General features: G+C 41.4%; 1 protein-coding gene across 1 annotated transcript; it reads right to left on the reverse strand.

Moving 5' to 3' along the window:
* Window positions 1-1,807: 1,807 nt before the first annotated feature.
* LOC123772875 (eukaryotic initiation factor 4A-III) lies at window positions 1,808-16,723 on the reverse strand. Its single transcript, XM_045766248.2, has 8 exons — window positions 16,550-16,723; window positions 12,745-12,947; window positions 11,449-11,622; window positions 9,741-9,922; window positions 8,002-8,140; window positions 5,116-5,283; window positions 3,840-4,023; window positions 1,808-2,206 (listed from the first exon to the last, which is right to left on the reverse strand). Exons 1-8 carry the CDS (start codon window positions 16,689-16,691, stop codon window positions 2,190-2,192), a joined length of 1,209 nt encoding a protein of 402 aa, XP_045622204.1. The 5' UTR covers window positions 16,692-16,723; the 3' UTR covers window positions 1,808-2,189.
* Window positions 16,724-19,274: the final 2,551 nt, after the last annotated feature.

A 19,274-nucleotide genomic window follows, 5' to 3' on the forward strand; every position in this document is an offset into this window, starting at 1 on the left:
ACCCAGGAAAGTAACCGTGAAGGCACACAGCTCCAGATGCAAAACAAGTCCAGTCCAAGGAGCCGGTTGGCCGAGCGGACAGCACACTAGACTTGTGATCCTGTGGTCTTGGGTTCGATCCCGGGCGCCGGCGAGAAACAATGGGCAGTTTCTTTCACCCTATGCCCCTGTTACCTAGCAGTAAAATAGGTACCTGGGTGTTAGTCAGCTGTCACGGGGACACTAAAGCCCCGAAATCATCTCAAGATAACCACATAAGTGGGTAGGGGAAAAAACACACTTGTGAAGTAAATGCTAACACTGGATCAAGCAAATGAAGGATGAAATCCAAGGATGGTTGGCACTTAGCTTAGACGCAACATGACCCTTGCGACTGGTTGGGGACCCAGGACCACTTCCGCAGTCAACTGGAGCAAAGTGCATCAATGACTAACTTGAAAGAGTTGAAGAGGGCTGGGGCTCTGGACCCCAAGTGGTAGTGGTCTGGTATTAACGAGTTTGAGATTCGATCATTTGTTTGGCAGTTTTTGAGGCTCTGATTCTTTTGAAGCTAACAGTGGTCTGTAATACTACTTAGATGCTTTCCTGTTGAAGTGGTGTAGTGTCACTTGCTCTCTATAAGGGGGCCCAGGCTCTGGACTCTGGTTAAACTGAACTGATGTGAAAAACTTATTATTTGCTCTGATTTCTACCCTTCACTTCAAAACACAATCAGCAACACAGAAATCACAAGGGCCGTGATGAGGACTCGAACTTACGTCCACAATGGTACCAGACGCGCCTTAATCGACTGCGCCACGACACTGAATAAGAATTGCAACCGGGATTGCTACGGCTCTCGGTTTTACAAACAATCCCGGTTTGTGTCTTGGAGAGACCGCGGGATCCATGTGAGAGCAATAGCAATCCCGGTTGCAATTCTTATTCCATGTCGTGGCACAGTTGATTAAGGTGCGTCTGGGATCATCATGAATGTAAGTTCAAACCCTCATCACGGCCCATGTGGATTTATACAATCTGCAACAGTTGGAGAGATGCATTACATTTATAAATGCACAATTCCTAACCACCTTTCGCCATAAACTGGGTGGCAAGAGATGTATCGGCCCCATACAATTAATGAAAGACTTCAACCACATTGTATACCACCACCTTATAGCATATTTTTTTTTCCAGGATGATTAGTCTTGCTTTTGCAATATCCATCTCAATCATCTGTTCCTTGGTGAATTTTACATCTTTGGTCATAGCTTTTCTCATGTCTCTTGGTTTCACAAATGTCAATACAAGAGCAAGAATTTGATAGTTTTACTGTACTAATTAATTGGACACCAGCTAAAGATAGTAATATACAAGTTATCATTAGTTCTATATAGCCAAGTGTGTATAGTATGGCAATGGATATAAATTGGATAAGTTTAGATTTAGGAAAGACTTGGGTAAATATTGGTTCGGTAACAGGGTTGTTGATTTGTGGAACCAATTACCGCGTAACGTGGCGGAGGTGGGGTCCCTCGATTGTTTCAAGCGCGGGTTGGACAAGTATATGAGTGGGATTGGGTGGTTATAGATAGGAGCTGCCTCGTATGGGCCAATAGGCCTTCTGCAGTTACCTTTGTTCTTATGTTCTTATGTTCTTATTACCGCGTAACGTGGTGGAGGTGGGGTCCCTCGATTGTTTCAAGCGCGGGTTGGACATGTATATGAGTGGGATCGGGTGGTTATAGATAGGAGCTGCCTCGTATGGGCCAATAGGCCTTCTGCAGTTACCTTTGTTCTTATGTTATTATGAATATAATACACCAGGTGTACTTGTGCAATGTTTTATTACAAAAAAGTAATAATACTTTTTTCCAAAAATATAAGGAAATATAGATAATAGATGTACATGTTTTACTGCTCTTCTGGAAATATTTAAAAAGGCGTGTTTAAAAACCTGGCAACATGACAAATTTTGATAAATTATCTATGGAGTATAAAAACAAAAAAAAAAATCTAATTCTTAACAGTAAATATATAATACATTAACTAGCACTTCACTTGTCATAAATTAAAATGGCTGCACAAAGTTAATGAATGATACACCATCCAAACCACTACAAATGGCTAGCCTCTAAACCAAGTATTGAATATAGCTTCATAAATACAGGCTGGTGGAAGATCACTCGAGAACTCGTCCAGCATTCACATTATATCAGATCAGCAACTGAAAAACAAAAAGTTGCAGTTAAAGAAACACTACCATAAAAGAATGGGAAAATTTTCTACAGTCAGTTTTGAGTCAAGACTCCGGCTGGTCCGGGAACAGAACGACAGCCTCGGCCCAGCCCGTAATGCTTGCACCCTAACATGCTAACCTATTCATCAACCAGATACAACACGGTTATCTTATGTCGTTCCTTTATAAGCACTTGCCTTCCAGTGATTTGTCGTCTTCGTTAGGGTTTGAGCACCAAAACCCAGGCCCTAATGCTGTTTTGTACTTGTATTCGCACAACTTATCCTGCACTGGGTATAATTTACAACTCACACCAGTAGGATACACAGTTTTAGTACGAAAAGTTATTGAAGGCATTTTTAATTTACAGATTATTAGATGTAGCTCTTTAGCAATACTCATGTATGTTCATTAACCCATACAAAAGCACAAATTTTTCTATAAAGTACAAATGGCCACTCTAAACTTACTTTCTTACCATTTATGAAATTTATCCAATCTTATTATTAACTCTTAACCTCTATTATCCATTCAGTCCTTATGACCAAACCATCTTGATAAAATTGCCATACTTAAAAATTACCATCTCTTGTACTGCATATCTTTGAATGACTTTCCTTCCTTTCTTCCTGACACCACAAATACATGTCCATTTCTACAGCTGTGCTCACTGATTCTTCACCAACATCTAACATCCATACAGATGGGTGTCCACTCTATGCAACCCTCCCCCCCCAACATTCATGTCACCTATGCCTGGCTTCTCCTTCCCAAGGTTTTGATTACACCACTTTCTTTCCCTGACTTGCATTCATACTTTTGTAAAAATTCACATTCCGTCAACTACAGGACCTGGCTACAGCCGGTGAACTGACCGACCACTTCCAGAACACTTTCCTTTCTGTACTCAACCATAAAGTAATGTCCACCTAGCATTTGGCAGCCTTTCCAGCCTGCCTCTTATATCCTGTCTTTCACAGTTACTCAACCACAATACAAGTCCACTACGGGCTCACCATAGCCTAAGCTGCTTGGAACTTTTGGTTCCAGGTAGTGAATCTTAAACAACAACAGACTAGCACCGGCTAGTTTGCCCCCATCACCCCCCAACCTTGTTTGGGGAAAAGAAGGAGGCTTAATTCCTCGTATGTCTCCCTCCTTATAATATAATTATAATATAATTATAATATACAGATATTTGTCGTCTTCCACTTAATGGTTGCTCTACATTTTCCCATGTCTATCTTGTGTTTTTTCCAATAATTGTCACTCTTGCCCTTCTAGTAGTGCTCTTGGTATCTTTATAGTATCTGACACCACTTTAACACCTCTCTCCAACACTACCACCACCTAGATGACCACATTCTGTCATCATTGTCCGTGCTCGCTTCTCCCGATGGGACTGTAACTTTGTCTGCTTATAACCTAGGTTTAGGGGTTTTTTGTGGGACAAGCCAAATCAGGCAAACTGTAATGGTATTTACAGTAGCAAACAACAATATTCTAGCTGATAAAGTGGTCATCAGTGGAGCTAGGCTAGAAAAATTACAAATACTGCAATTCATACCTATTACCCTAAGCTGAAATATCAACAGAAAAATATGGTAATAGTGAAACTCACCATTCATGGGCATTTCATCAATCTGTGTAGAATAGTACTGTTCAATGTCTCGCAAAATACGAATGTCGTCATTCTTGACAAAGTTGATAGCAACACCTTTACGGCCGAATCTCCCAGAACGACCAATACGATGGATGTACAACTCACGATTATTGGGCAAATCGTAGTTAATCACCAAAGAAACCTGCAAAACAGTATCATCATTTTATACAATAAAAATACCAAACAATAACAAATTCCTTAAACTGTACATAAGGTTTTGACAGATCTAGCTAAACGGTTTTAGAAAAAAAAATTAAGTAAATTGCTATAATTAGCTCAACTGTACAGAATAAAAGAACGACTCACCGTAATGTGGCTGGACAAACAAAATGTGAAAAATGCTCGTGTTCATCGACCATTATCAAGTCTACTTGCTAATGGTACCCGATACATACAAATATTTATAATTTTTCCCATTTCAATTTAGTAGGTATATTTTTACAACGATGAACTAATTAGAAACAATGCTTACAAATACACGTTACTCGGATAACAATCTAATTGAAGATGAAGAGTCACAATAACGTGGCTGAAAAATGTTGACCAAACTACACACTCTAAAATGAAGAGACGACATTTCGGCCAACTTAATAAATGGTCCAGGACGGACCAATGGTCCAGGACGGACCGAAACGACGTCGTCTCTTCATTTTCTAGTGTGTGGTTTGGCCAACCTAATTAAAGTTTAGACATGCACGGGTAATAAACCACAAATTCAGTCTTAATAACAGATAACTGGTAAACTGGGAAGCAAACTGATAATTAATTAATTATTGGAATGAGTTTCCAAGGTATTCCATAAAAAAAAACTTTAGTGTTCAATATTTTTTTTTATGGGCATGCTTATGGGTATGGTTTTTCAAACCATTAAAGATTAACTTCAAGGAGCTGAATTCTGGGGAAATGCTGGATGAAAACAATTCCTTACAAGCAGGTTTTCCCAGATTGATATTCATACAATAGATTGAAATTACAATTTTACTTTGTGAAATTCACCCAGAGAGCATGAGAAAATTAGGACATGAATGGTAACTTTTGTAACATGACTCATCACATTTTAAATAATTTACATTAATGAACACCATACCAAGTGGTGCCGAAGGAACCACTGAGCACACTACTTAAAACAAAAATCTAAAGTTCCAGTTTTAACTCGAATTTTACGTGAAAATGCTCAAGTATAAACTGTCATTCATGCGCAACTTGTATATTAACTATCTGTGAGCATATTTACCTGCTGTACATCAATTCCTCTTGCCCAGATGTCAGTAGTGATGAGGACACGAGACTGACCCGAACGGAATTCTTTCATAATGGCATCGCGCTCTTTCTGTGGCATATCGCCATGCATAGATGATACTGTGAAATTGGCTTCTCTCATCTTCTCTGTCAGCCAGTCCACCTAAAGAAAAACAAAAATTACAATAACAAACACGAAAAGGAATTATTTAGCATAACTGAGCATCATGGCACTGAATACACACATACTGATTACAGAGGAATATGATATTTCAGATGAGGGAGGGGGGGGGGGGAGGAGGAGCATATAGAACTTGGACACATCAAATTTTCAGAAGTAACAAAATATTCTAACAAGACTTGAGACGATTGACAATCAAGACAATCGACTTGAGAATGGTCCAGGACGGACCGAAACGTCGTCGTCCCTTCACCTTCTAGTGTGTGGTCTGGTCAACTTACTTTAGCCACATTGTGAATCATCGCCTGCATTCTAGCAACCAGCCACATTCACTCTAGACAGCAATGTGGGACGAGGCTGTGCACCGCATAATAGTACTAAATCATAGAAAACATTTTATATAGAACACAAGAATCAAGATAACTGTAGTAGGCCTATTGGCCTATACGAAGCAGCAGCTATTTATATCCACCCATCTCATTCATACACATGTCTAACCTACAATTGAAACAATCGAGGGATCCTACTTCCATTATGTTATGCAGTAATTGTTTCCACAAATTAACAACCGTATTGTTGTATATATATTATATATACAATTATATAATATATATTACAAGAATGTAAAACTTCAAGTCTCTGTACTCTCATGATCCCAATGTACCTTCTTGTACATAAATAAATAAATAAATAAATACTGTAAATATATTAGAACCACTTTCCCAAAATTGGTTAAGTGTCAGGAAGAATTATTAATATCTAAACTCCATATTTGTACTGTACTTAAATCTTGGTTTTGTCAATTTCCATACAATTTTACATTTTTCACACAACATAACATGGCTCTACAGACCGTGTATAGACATCTTCGTATATAGGCAAGTTTCCTTTAATGAACATATTTTGTACACAAATGTCCTCTTATGACAACTTTGAAATTATATCTTTTGAGCATAAAGCATTGTTTGCTTTAATGAACCTATTCAAGTTAAACAACACGCATGTTGTATGTTGTCAACACATGTCAACAACACGCATGTTGTATATGTTGTTGTCAACACGTGTTGTCAGCAACACGCATGTTGTATGTTGTCAACACATGTCAACAACACGCATGTTGTATGTTGTTGTCAACACGTGTTGTCAGCAACACGCATGGCACGACAGCTGCTCTGTGCATCATCCTCAACTTTAAAGCAAACGGTGCTTGCCAAAACCATCTTCCTATCTTAGTACTCCCCCCCCCCACCCCACTCTCCTTCCTCAATCTCAATACTACAATGACAGGCTGTGCCTCCAGCCTTCCTCTAAGGTGCTTAGTCTTTATGTTCATTTTTGTCCTAATGTTGCCCTTGATGATCTCCCTTTCCTTAGAAGGTTACCGAGAGCCTTCTTTATCTCCGGGTTCCAACTGATGTCTTCCTCGACCTCATTAACCCGTGTTGACTTAACTTACTTTCCAATGATAAACATTTCTCTCAATTTTCGGTATCACTATAGGACTACCCCTCTCCTCTTGTCGCTTCCAACATTTAATATGCTTCCCTCTCTGGCTTCACTACATTGATGACATTTTTGCCCTTTGGCTAATGAGCCGGTCGGCCGAGTGGACAGCACGCTGGCTTGTGATCCTGTGGTCCTGGGTTCGATCCCAGGCGCCGGCGAGAAACAATGGCCAGAGTTTCTTTCACCCTATGCCCCTGTTACCTAGCAGTAAAATAGGTACCTGGGTGTTAGTCAGCTGTCACGGGCTGCTTCCTGGGGGTGGAGGCCTGGTCGAGGACCGGGCCGCGGGGACACTAAAGGCCCGAAATCATCTCAAGATAACCTCAAGAGAATGACTAGTCTTTTTCCCGCCTTTCCTCTAATTTCTAACTAGTCTGGCTCCTTCAATTTCAAAGTTGAATAGGAATTTAATTTCTTCCTTCCATTCCTAGATACACATGTTCACAGCTTTGACTGGCTTCTCTTTATCAAGCCTATGCAGTGTTATATACATTAATTTCCTACCACCCTTCTGTTAAGAAAAGCATTCTGGTCTCCCTTTGCCCCTTTCACCTTTCCTAATTAACCTTTCACGAGGAAAAGTGTCCAAAGCATCGTTACAATCAAGCACTGTACTATCAAATGTTTACACTATCCACCACTTCAAATATATCTTCAAACTTCAGAGGCATTAAGAGAAACTAGTTCTAGCACAGTATACTACAGTATGATAAACAAAAAATTCGCAGAATAGTCGCACAGTTTCATGCCATTAAATTTTTTAAATTTTGCCCCGAGTGGCGAGTTTATTGGGCAGCGCCACTCATCTTGTGAGTGGACACACTGCCATAGTGACAGTATTGGGCAGCGTCACTCATCCTGTGAGTGGACGCAACGCCATAGTGACAGTATTGGGCAGCGCCACTCATCCTGCGAGTGGACACACCGCCATAGTGACAGTATTGGGCAGCGCCACTCATCCTGTGAGTGGACACACCGCCATAGCAGCATGTACAACACTCCCCAATAGGAAGAAAACCCGCTGGGTTGTTCATCCTGTCACTTGTACCCAGACACAGCTGGGACTTGCTTAACTGTCTCAAGACTTCATGCCATTTGCCCAAATATTATGTTATATATCATTGATAGCTAATTAAATTCTCACACAAGCAGTCACACGAAATGAATCATTCAATAAGGCCCGTTATTACTCACCTTACGCTTTGTGTTACAGAAGATAACAGCCTGTGTAATGGTGAGTGTGTCATACAAGTCACACAGTGTATCAAACTTCCATTCTTCACGTTCGACTGCAACAAAGAACTGCTTAATACCTTCTAGTGTCAATTCATCACTGAAAGATAAAAATACAACAATTTTGTTTAAAGAAAATAACCAATCTCTTACTCACCCCATATATATATTCAGTATGTACATACAAGCAGTAAGCTGAATGTTGCTTCGGAATATGGGAGATGCAATAATACACCACAACCTGAGCTAATTACTAAGTACTGTAGATATTTGTTTATATTGCAGACGAGGAAAGTTATCCTTAGTCTTTTGTCAGTTCTCAAAATAACACCATAGTGTACATCACTATGACTTTCTCGCTTAACTTGTTCCAACCGCCTGCTATTCTTTTCGCAAAATAAAACGGTTTTAATATTTTTTTTAAGGCCTTTGTCTCCTTAGCTTGAATTTATGACCTCTTTCTTGAGGTTGCCGGTTTCAGGAATTTCCCCTTGTCAATTTGCTCAATTCCCATTATTACAGTATTTTGTAAGTGGTGATCATATTGTCTCTCTTACTTCTATCTTCCAGCTTTGGGATATTTAATGCCTTTAGCCTCTCTTCATAACTCTAGTTTTTCAGTTCTGGATACCATTTTATAGCATGCCTTTGCACCTTTTCCAGTTTATTGAAGTGCTTTATGTGATATGGGCACCATACAACTGCTGCATATTCCAGTTTTGGTCTCGAGTCATGAACAGTTTTAGTACTGTATTTCCCCATCCAGACAATTATAAGCAATTCTGAAATTGAAAAGTGTAGCATATGCTCCTCACACAATGTCTTATGTGTTCCTCTGGTGACAATCTACTATCTCAGCATTGACAAAGTCAATGCTGAGCTGGCCTTAGGACTCCTGCGTTATCATTTGACAGACGTACCGCCCCAGTCAAACTCCCCACCTGATAATGTCCTCGGAGTGGATGGCGCTTATGCACATTAAATTCCAATTGCCACATGGTGGGTGCTCCAGACATATATTTTGTCTAGGACATTTTGAATGGCATGACTATCATCTAAGTCTCTCTTTTTCACTTATAGCTCAGCATCATCAGTAAATACTTTCATATAATTCATACAACACTCCTCCAGTTGGATATACAGCCTCCAATTACCACCCTCTTTCTGGCAGTTAGAAATTTATTTTTATTAATGTCAGAAGTCTCCCTGACTTCTGAAATTTGACTTATGACCTAACAAATATTTTAGTATTTTCAACTCATTTAAACACATTTTAATAAGAATTTCATATAGCAGTGATCTTAAAATAATGGTAATTGCTAAAGGTATATTCCCCAGACACTGCAACTACCATTTGTTTATTATTGATACAGCACTTGCAAGACAAAAATCAAATTATACTTTAACTTGAACAGCATAAAAGACTGAAGATCTTCAGCATTACCAATTTTCACAAGGGAAGGGGAACTATCAGGAGCAGGTGCCAGGACATTACGACTATATAAAATTTGGAAGGGGTCTGGATAAGGATTTGGGATGGGACGGGAAAGGAATGGTGCCCAACCACCTGTGGACGGTCGGGGGGATTGAACGCCAACCTGCATGAAGCGAGACAGTCACTCTACCGTCCAGCCCAAATGGTTAGGCTCAATTTTCACAAGGGGGTAAGAAAAATTTGACGATTAAGACTATTAGCTCACCGCTTTACAAGAATGCGGATGGGGTCCGTCATGAACTTTGAAGTCATTTCCAAAATTTCGTGAGGCAACGTGGCAGAGATGAGGACAACTTGAGTAGCAGGAGGAAGGTAGCGGTATACATCATAAATCTGTTCCTTAAACCCTTTATTTAGCATCTCATCTGCTTCATCCAAGACCAACATCTGAAAATAGCAATCATTTAAGTGGCTAGGAAAGTAAGGGCACACATTTGAGGTATTCTTGAACATGTGCAATCTTTTAATAGGTGACAAATTGTACAATACCATACCTATAAGATTTAATTTGTAGTGGAATTATTTTGTTACTTTCAACATCTACCCTTATTATCACACTATGTTCTATGTATATATTCCAATTCCCATATTTATGAAGCAGCAATAGTCCAGAGGAATATAGAAAAACAGTGTTAAAAGAAAGCTAAAGATTTACCAAAAACTCGTTCTTCCATCATAACTTTTACATTAACCAGCATCACACATTTTGCCTCACAATGGTACTATACCTGGAGCATACCTGGAGAGGGTCTCTGGAGTTCTCCTCCTCCCTGAGCCCGGCCTGCAGCCAGGCCTGACTTCGATGTATCAATTGCCAGATTTAGGTTGTTAGGGAAATTGATCATGTACACTGGCTTATTGCTCTGCTTAATCAATTAAATATTGCAGAGTTGTGAAGGCTTTAATTGCAAGTCTTACTGTGACTTGGAAGGTAAATTATATAGCACTCGGAAGAGGTCAATAAGAATTTGGGATGGGACGGGGGAAAGGAATGGTGCCCAACCACTTGGATAGTCGGGCATTGAATGCTGACCTGCATGAAGCGAGACCGTCGCTCTACCATTCAGCCCAAGCGGTTGGGCTGTTTGTGCACGGAGCTTGATTCTTGAATCTTTAAATGATTTCGGGGCTTTTTAGTGTCCCCGCGGCCTGGTACTTGACCAGGCCTCCACCCCCAGGAAGCAGCCCGTGACAGCTGACTAACTCCCAGGTACCTATTTTACTGCTAGGTAACAGGGGCATAGGGTGAAAAACTCTGGCCATTGTTTCTCACCAGCGCCTGGGATCGAACCCGGGACCACAGGATCAAGTCCAGCGTGCTGTCCGCTCGGCCGACCGGCTCCCAAGGGATGGGGTTGAGTGCAGTGTGGGGAGGTGGGCTAGGAGGTAGAGCACAATGAACTAGGTCTCATTCCCTTAAGCGACTGATAGGAAAGCATTGGAAACGAGATATTTGATGAGAGAAGGCTCTAAGAGGTGAACCTACTAACAATGTAGCAAACATGATTGAGAAGAGACTTGGTTACGTCATACAAGATATCAAGAGAAAATTGAAAAAAGGACATTATTCCAGAGAAGAGGACTACGAGACAGGTGGAAACTGAAAACACAAATGAACCCCAGAGACCTAAAGTAGTCCTTCAGTGTTAATATTAACACATGGAATAAACTCGAAGAGGCAGTTGATGCCAATTTAGTCAACCAGTCATCCAAGAATGATGGTACGTGTAGCTACTATGGACCCTAACAAAAATTGACCATTTAGAACATACATTCATTTTGTTGAGGACCAGAGAAAAATGGGAACAACCAAGCCTAAACCTTCCTAGGCCTAGTCAAGCAAAAATTATACACAGAATTAGATCTAAAATTTTATATATAATTAGGCTTAAGAGTTGCATTAGAGTAACAACCTTTATAGATCGTGTTCTGAGTGTGCGACGTCTGATCATGTCAAACACTCTGCCGGGAGTACCAGACACTACGTGCTGCCCGTAGTCCAGCTTGCGAATATCTTCCCCAAGGTTCGTTCCTCCGATACACGCATGACACTGCACACTCATGTAGTCCCCAAGTGCAAGTACAACCTGAAAATATAAGCCATTATAAATACCTTGTCATAAGATTGTCTACATAAATAATCTGTTCAAGAACAAATTATCACTATCTTGAGATGATTTCGGGGCTTTTTAGTGTCCCCGTGGCCCGGTCCTCCACCAGGCCTCCACCCCCAGGAAGCAGCCCGAGACAGCTGACTAACTCCCAGGTACCTATTTACTGTTCGGTAACAGGGGCATCAGGGGTGAAAGAAACTCTGCCTATTGTTTTTGCCGGCGCCCGGGATCGAATCCAGGACCACAGGATCACGCTTCCAGTGTTCTGTCCACTCAGTCGCAGGCTCCCTTATCGCAGTAAATGTTGAACTATTTGTTTTGGGTGTACAATATAACAAATATGTACTGTACTACTAAAAAGGAATTATAATTATAATAGAACAAAATTTAGCAACAAGAATTATTCATGTCGTCATTTGGTCGTCTTTGCACATTTGAAATTCTGGTCCCTGTTGAGAACTTTGTAATGGAAGGCTCCAAATCTTTCAGAATTAAGGTGATGTTTGTCCTTCAAATGCGAAGATGACCACGAATTCAGGTCAAAGGTCAACGGCTGTGGGTCAGAAGATGAAGGGCGAGACCAATCTGGGTCCAGAAGCCTCGCCCTTCCCGAAATAAGGTACATAATTGATCCCGAAATAAGGTACATAATTGATCCCGAAATAAGGTACATAATTGATCCCGAAATAAGGTACATAATTGATCCCGAAATAAGGTACATAATTGATCCCGAAATAAGGTACATAATTGATCCCGAAATAAGGTACATAATTTATCCCAAAATAAGGTACATAATTTATCCCGAAATAAGGTACAGTACATAATTTATCCCGAAATAAGGTACATAATTTATCCCAAAATAAGGTACATAATTTATCCCGAAATAAGGTACATAATTTATCCCGAAATAAGGTACATAATTTATCCCGAAATAAGGTACATAATTTATCCCGAAATAAGGTACATAATTTATCCCGAAATAAGGTACACAATTTATCCCGAAATAAGGTACATAATTTACAAAACAAGTGCCCTGTATTTCAACAGGAATACCCAAATGATGTGAAGTTCAACAGTTAAGAAATCGTGACTCACTTTCTGAATCTGAACAGCCAACTCCCTAGTTGGAGACAGCGTGAGGACCTGGGTCTCGCGAACATTTATGTCCAAAATCTGAAGGATGGATATCGAGAACGTAGCCGTTTTACCAGTGCCAGATTGAGCCTGAGCTATAACATCACGCCCCTTTATGATTGGACGAATAGCACGTTGTTGAATGGCCGACGGTTTCTCAAATCCTGCAAAGAATGAATATAATGTCACTTAAATTTTTTTCAGAACACACAACAATGTTTAATTTATTAAAATAATTGAATACCATTAAACTAAACTTTTGAAGCACTTCTACATCACTAATAAAAATAAACACTCAATATTTTGATCAAAATTAGAGTTGTCCAGACAAATTCTGGCCAATAATGATACCAAAGTATTTGCCAACAATAAATAAATGTTTATTTAGGTAAGGTACATACATACAAGAGATTTTACAAAGATTGATGGATTTATAGATAGAGCTAGTACATACAATGCCTAAACCCACTATTACGCAAAGCGTTTCGGGCAATACTACTAAGCCTAATACTTTCAGACGTTAGAACCTGCAACATAATGCTTCTCATCGTCTCAAAGCTTGCAAACAATTCCTATAGTAACCCAGGTTTGTCGAGTGTAATGATGACTCGCTTTCCCATTACGCTGGGTCACAAGTTGAAAATGACAGTATGCTTTACAAGAATTGGATACCTCTCTGCAGAGTACAGAGTTTGGATTGTACAAATCGACAGTTCAAATTGACTTGAGACATCTTGCGTACTATCTTGAGGTTATCTTGAGATGATTTCGGGGCTTTTAGTGTCCCCGCGGCCCGGTCCTCGACCAGGCCTCCACCCCCAGGAAGCAGCCCGTGACAGCTGCTCCAGTACTTTTTCTCATCCTCATATCGGACATAGACCAGAACACAACCTATAGCACTGTATCATCCTTTGCAGATGACACTAGGATTTTCATGAGAGTTGGCAACATAGAGGACACGGCAAACCTCCAATCAGATGTTGATCAGGTCTTTCTATGGGCTACAGAAAATAATATGGTATTCAACGAGGATAAGTTTCAGCTCATGCGCTACGGAAAAATTGAAAACATAAAAACAGGAACCACGTACAAAACGCAGGCAAATCATAACATAGAACGAAAAGGCAATGTAAAGGACCTGGGTGTACTCATGTCGGAAGACCTTACCTTTAAAGAACACAATAAAGTAGCCGTCACAACTGCAAGAAAAATGACAGGTTGGATAACAAGAACTTTTCACACTAGAGATGCTATACCGATGATGATACTTTTCAAAACGCTTGTGCTATCTAGAGTGGAGTACTGCTGCACAATGACAGCCCCTTTCAAAGCTGGAGAAATTGCTGACCTAGAGAGCGTGCAGAGATCCTTTACTGCTAGAATCCACTCAGTAAAACATCTAAATTACTGGGACCGACTAAAGAGCCTAAATCTGTACTCCCTTGAGCGCAGGCGGGAGAGATACATAATAATTTACACGTGGAAAATAATTGAGGGGCTGGTCCCAAACCTGCACACAGAAATAACACCACATGAGACCAGAAGACATGGCAGGATGTGCAGAATACCCCCGTTGAAAAGCAGAGGTGCAACAGGTACTCAGAGAGAACTCTATCAACATCAGAGGCCCGAGACTGTTCAACACGCTTCCACTACACATAAGGGGCATAACTGGCAAACCCCTCACAGTGTTCAAGAGAGAACTGGATAAGCACCTCCAAAGGATACCTGATCAACCAGGCTGTGACTCATACGTCAGGCTGCGAGCAGCCGCGTCTAACAGCCTGGTTGATCAGTCCAGCAACCAGGAGGCCTGGTCGACGACCGGGCCGCGGGGACACTAAGCCCCGGAAGCACCTCAAGGTAGGTAGCTGACTAACACCCAGGTACCTATTTTACTGCTAGGTAACAGGGGCATAGGGTGAAAGAAACTCTGCCCATTGTTTCTCACCGGCGCCTGGGATCGACCCCGGGACCACAGGATCACAAGTCCAGCGTGCTGTCCGCTTGGCTCCCTACTACGGTACGACTAATACAAAATATGACACACATTCCAACTTATTTATATGCAATAAGTAAATATAATATAAAAATATTAATATAATTTAATTGCCCATAGGTAATTGAAGCAAATACTATATTTAAGTTTAACAATACTCATCAGTTAAACCAGTCAACAGTTATGAACCTTCAGGAACAGTCAACTTTGACTAGATTGGTAACAAAATCAGGGGCCAGATTCACGAAGCAGTTAGGCAAGTACTTACGAACGTGTACGTCTTTCCTCAATCTTTGACGGCTTTGGTTACATTTATTAAACAGTTTACAAGCATGAAAACTTGCCAATCAACTGTTGTTATTGTTATAAACAGCCTCCTGGTGCTTCGGAGCTCATTAACTGTTTAATAATTGTAAACAAAGCCGCCAAAGATTGAGAAAAGATGGACAGGTTCGTAAGTGTTTGCGTAACTGCTTCGTGAATCTGGCCCCAGGTCATCAGAGGCATACTAGAGCAAGACAAAAATGGAGGTTGACAAGAAGTGGAAGGGAACTATCAGGGGAAGGCACCAAGCCATTACGACTATATAGCACTGAGAAGGGGTCAGGAAAAGGATTTGGGATGGGACAGGGGAAAGGAATGGTGCCCAACCACTTGTGGACGGTCTCGGGGGATTGAACGCCGACCTGCACGAAGCGAGACCGTCGCTCTACCGTCCACCCCAAGTGGTTGGGACAAGATACGGAACCGGTGATCAAACGTGCAAACTGCGCAAAAATAACCATAGGAGAGTGAGTTTAATGTCCGAGACAGAGAGCCCTGAAGCACAGCGATCCAGGCCCTCGGTTTGCAACAGAGCAACCCAGATTCAATCCCAAGGCACAACAAAAGCGAGTCTGGCAAATTTCCTTTCACCTGATGCATTTGTTCACCCTAACAGTAAAATTACACCCCGGAGTCAGCCAAGAGCTGTAAGCTACAGCCTGAGGGAAGATCAACAATTAGCCTGGGAGCCCTTTGATAAGTACACTACAATACAGCCTTCCTCGTCCTCACAAGAATTATATAGGGAAATAAAAATACGAGACCAACACAAACACGAACATTATGGCCTCACATGCATTATCTTATTGAATTTTGACCACAAATTACATAAGGGTATAAACTAGAATGAATCTTATCATTCAACACATTACAAATTTCTTCCAAAGCCTCCAACCAAGATCTTGCCGGGCCTGGCCAAGACCTTGCCGGGCCTGGCCTGGCCAAGACCTTGCCGGGCCTGGCCTGGCCAAGACCTTGCCTGGCCTTACAGAATGAAATCAAGTAGCAGCTTCCATTATAGTCTAAACACATGGTTGACTCTAAATAGGCCGTCGTATGAGCCAGTAGGCCTACTGCACTGTTCCTCACTGGTCAAATCCCGCTACATATCCTTCCCTAACTGGCTAGCAACTCTTCATTCCCAACTTGCTTTAAATTACAACCGGAAAAGGTAAATCCAGGTAAAAGGTGCATGTGAGAGCAGGCGACCTTGCGAGCCTTGACCAAGGTTATATCCCCCACTTTCTACCCTTCTATACTTTCTTCACCTTGCCCCTGCTTCTTCCTGCGGCTCTTAACACCATCTTCTCCACCTTCTGAAGCCTCTCGCGCCAACACGAAGCTTCATAACAACATAAATCAACAAATCAAAACAACTTTTTTCGCGGGAAGGAATCACAACAAATGTCTGGACCGCTCTCGGTGGGGGAGAGATATTTTTACCGTAGGCGTAGATTCCTCTGAGCAGGTCCTCCCTGAGGCCCATGGAGTCGAAGGTGGGCACCACCTGCACCTCCTCGCTCGTCTCAAACTCGACATTGGAAAGATCTTCGGGAATAACGCGTCGCACTCGTCCTTCCGCCATGATGGCTGCTGTCACTCTGCTCGCTGGACACCACAACGCCGGAACGGAACACAGTATGAAAACTACCTCTAATTACAAGATTAGAATTAGATTTAGATTTCTTTTTAATCCGGATCAAGATATATATATATATATGCGGAAAATCCAGAGAAATATGAAATGAGGTGAACGTTTCGGCTTTGTTAAAGCCTTTGTCAACACCAGACTGACTAAGGAGAAGGGAGAAGGGGAGGATATATAGGCCGACACCTGACCAACCCATCCCTAGGGTTGGTCAGGTGTAATTAACCAAAAAAGGTATAGCTTAGCTTAGAATGGTCAAAGAGGATTAAGCGGTCAGAGAATAAGGATGAAAGATTAAAGAAAAGCCTCATGAACACACAATATATGAATATACAATTATAATGAGACATTGTAAGCCTCTCTATCAGAGTTGTTTCTTAAACTGTTGTGCAATATTATAACTTAAAAATGGATCAAGTTTGTACATTCCAGTACTAACATTAAGAAGATTTGGACACTGACTGATTAGAGCAGACTCAATCAAATTCCGTTCCACGAAATCCCCACAATTGGTAATGCTTTTTGCCCCATTCCAGTTAATATTGTGATCGCATAAACTCGTATGTAGATACAATGCATTAGACGTTTGGGCAGTTCTAATACTATAAGCATGTTGTGACAACCGCAATTGTAAGGACTTTCCTGTTTGTCCAAGGTACACAGAATCACAATCATTGCAGGGAATCGAATACACACAACCTGCTGTATCAGGGGAGTTTTTTATTAAATTGGATTTGATCGTACTATTAGTAAACACCAAATTTATATTAAGTTTCTTAAAAATCAGAGACAATTTTTCAAGTCCACTCGCATAAGGTACCACCAATGAGTTAATAATTTTTGGTTTCGCCTTAGGGACGTGATTATAAAACGTACGCTTGGCTTGTACAAACGAGAAATCCAAAAACCTCTTAGGATATTGTAAACTCTTCCCAATTTCATATATTTTAGCAATATCTTCATCAAAAAACTCAGGGCTGCAAATCCTCAAAGCTCGTAGAAACATTCCTGAAAATACTGCCTGTTTAACTTTACTATGATGATTCGAATAAAAATGAACATACGACCCCACGTTGGTAGGTTTCCTATACACATTAAATTTGAACTTTCTAGTGACTCTATGAATCATAATGTCCAAAAACGGAAGAGTACCATTTTCCTCAGTTTCACAAGTGAATTTTATTGAAGGTACCAAAGAATTGAGTTCATTAAGAAAAACTATGATATTTTGATGATATTTTGTGCTTATGGCCGTGCAACAAAGACCAGATAGTTTTTCCAGTATCTCCAGTATCATCTATTGATACTGGTAATGGATCAAAAGGGCCACCACTTACGAGCTATTCATGCCCGTGCCACCTTTTGGGTGGCTTCATCTTCATCTTAACACATTCACAAGGGAGACATCTCCCGTCACGCAGGGTGCAGTCGCACCTCCACAGATCTCCAGTATCAGCTCCTGATACTGGTAATGGCTTAAAAATGGCCACCACTTACGGGCTATTTATGCCCGTGCCACCTTTTGGGTTGCTTCATCTTCATCTTAACACATTCATAAGGGAGACATCTCCCGTCATGCAGGGTGCATTCGCACCTCCACAGATCTCCAGTATCATCTATAGATACTGGTAATGGCTCAAAAGGGCCACCACTTACGAGCTATTCATGCCTGTGCCACCTTTTGGGCGGCTTCATCTTAACACATTCAAAAGGGAGACATCTCCCGTCATGCAGGGTGCATTCGCACCTCCACAGATCTCCAGTATCAGCTCTTGATACTGGTAATGGCTTAAAAGGGCCACCACTTACGGGCTATTCATGCCCGTGCCACCTTTTGGGTGGCTTCATCTTCATCAATCAATCAATCAGCCAGTAAGAGTTATCTTGACACGTTCAACTGGTGGACGTCTCTGGTGAACGTTCTGTTTCTCTTCCATACTCTGGACCACACACTTGGTCCGGGAGACATCTCCCGTCACGCAGGGTGCAGTTGCACCTCGACAGATCTCCAGTATCAACTCTTGATACTGGTAATGGCTCAAAAGGGCCACCACTTACGGGCTATTCATGCCCGTGCCACCTTTTCGATGGTTTAATCGTCATCTTGGACACATTCATGGGAGACATCTCCCGTCACGCAGAGTGCACTTGCACCTCCACAGATCTCCAGTATCTGCTCTTGATACTGGTGATGGCTCGAAAGGGCCACCACTTACGAGCTATTCATGCCCGTGCCATCTTTTGGGTGGCTTCATCTTCATCTTCTTCATCTGTTTAAAACACGGGAGACATCTCCCGTCACGCTGGGTGCAGACGCACCTCCACAGATCTCCAGTATCAGCTCTTGATACTGGTAATGGCTTAAAATGGCCACCACTTACGGGCTATTCATGCCCGTGCCACCTTTTGGGTGGCTTAATCTTCATCATCATCTTCTCCTTACACCATTTGGTCACCACTTGGTCCGGGAGACATCTCCCGTCACGCAGGGTGCAGTGCGCCTCCACAGATCTCCAGTAT

This window comes from Procambarus clarkii, chromosome 12 (genome assembly GCF_040958095.1).
Source record: "Procambarus clarkii isolate CNS0578487 chromosome 12, FALCON_Pclarkii_2.0, whole genome shotgun sequence".
Taxonomy (NCBI): domain Eukaryota; kingdom Metazoa; phylum Arthropoda; class Malacostraca; order Decapoda; family Cambaridae; genus Procambarus; species Procambarus clarkii.

Bases quoted from the DNA above. Each gene is read 5' to 3' on its own strand.
- LOC123772875 (XM_045766248.2), bottom strand. From the start codon at position 16,691: ATGGCGGAAGGACGAGTGCGACGCGTTATTCCCGAAGATCTTTCCAAT. The intron at 12,948-16,549 runs GTAAAAATATCT...CATTCTTTGCAG, and splicing joins CAGAGGAATCTACGCCTACG to GATTTGAGAAACCGTCGGCC. The intron at 9,923-11,448 runs GTTGTTACTCTA...TGCTATTTTCAG, and splicing joins TCAGAACACGATCTATAAAG to ATGTTGGTCTTGGATGAAGC.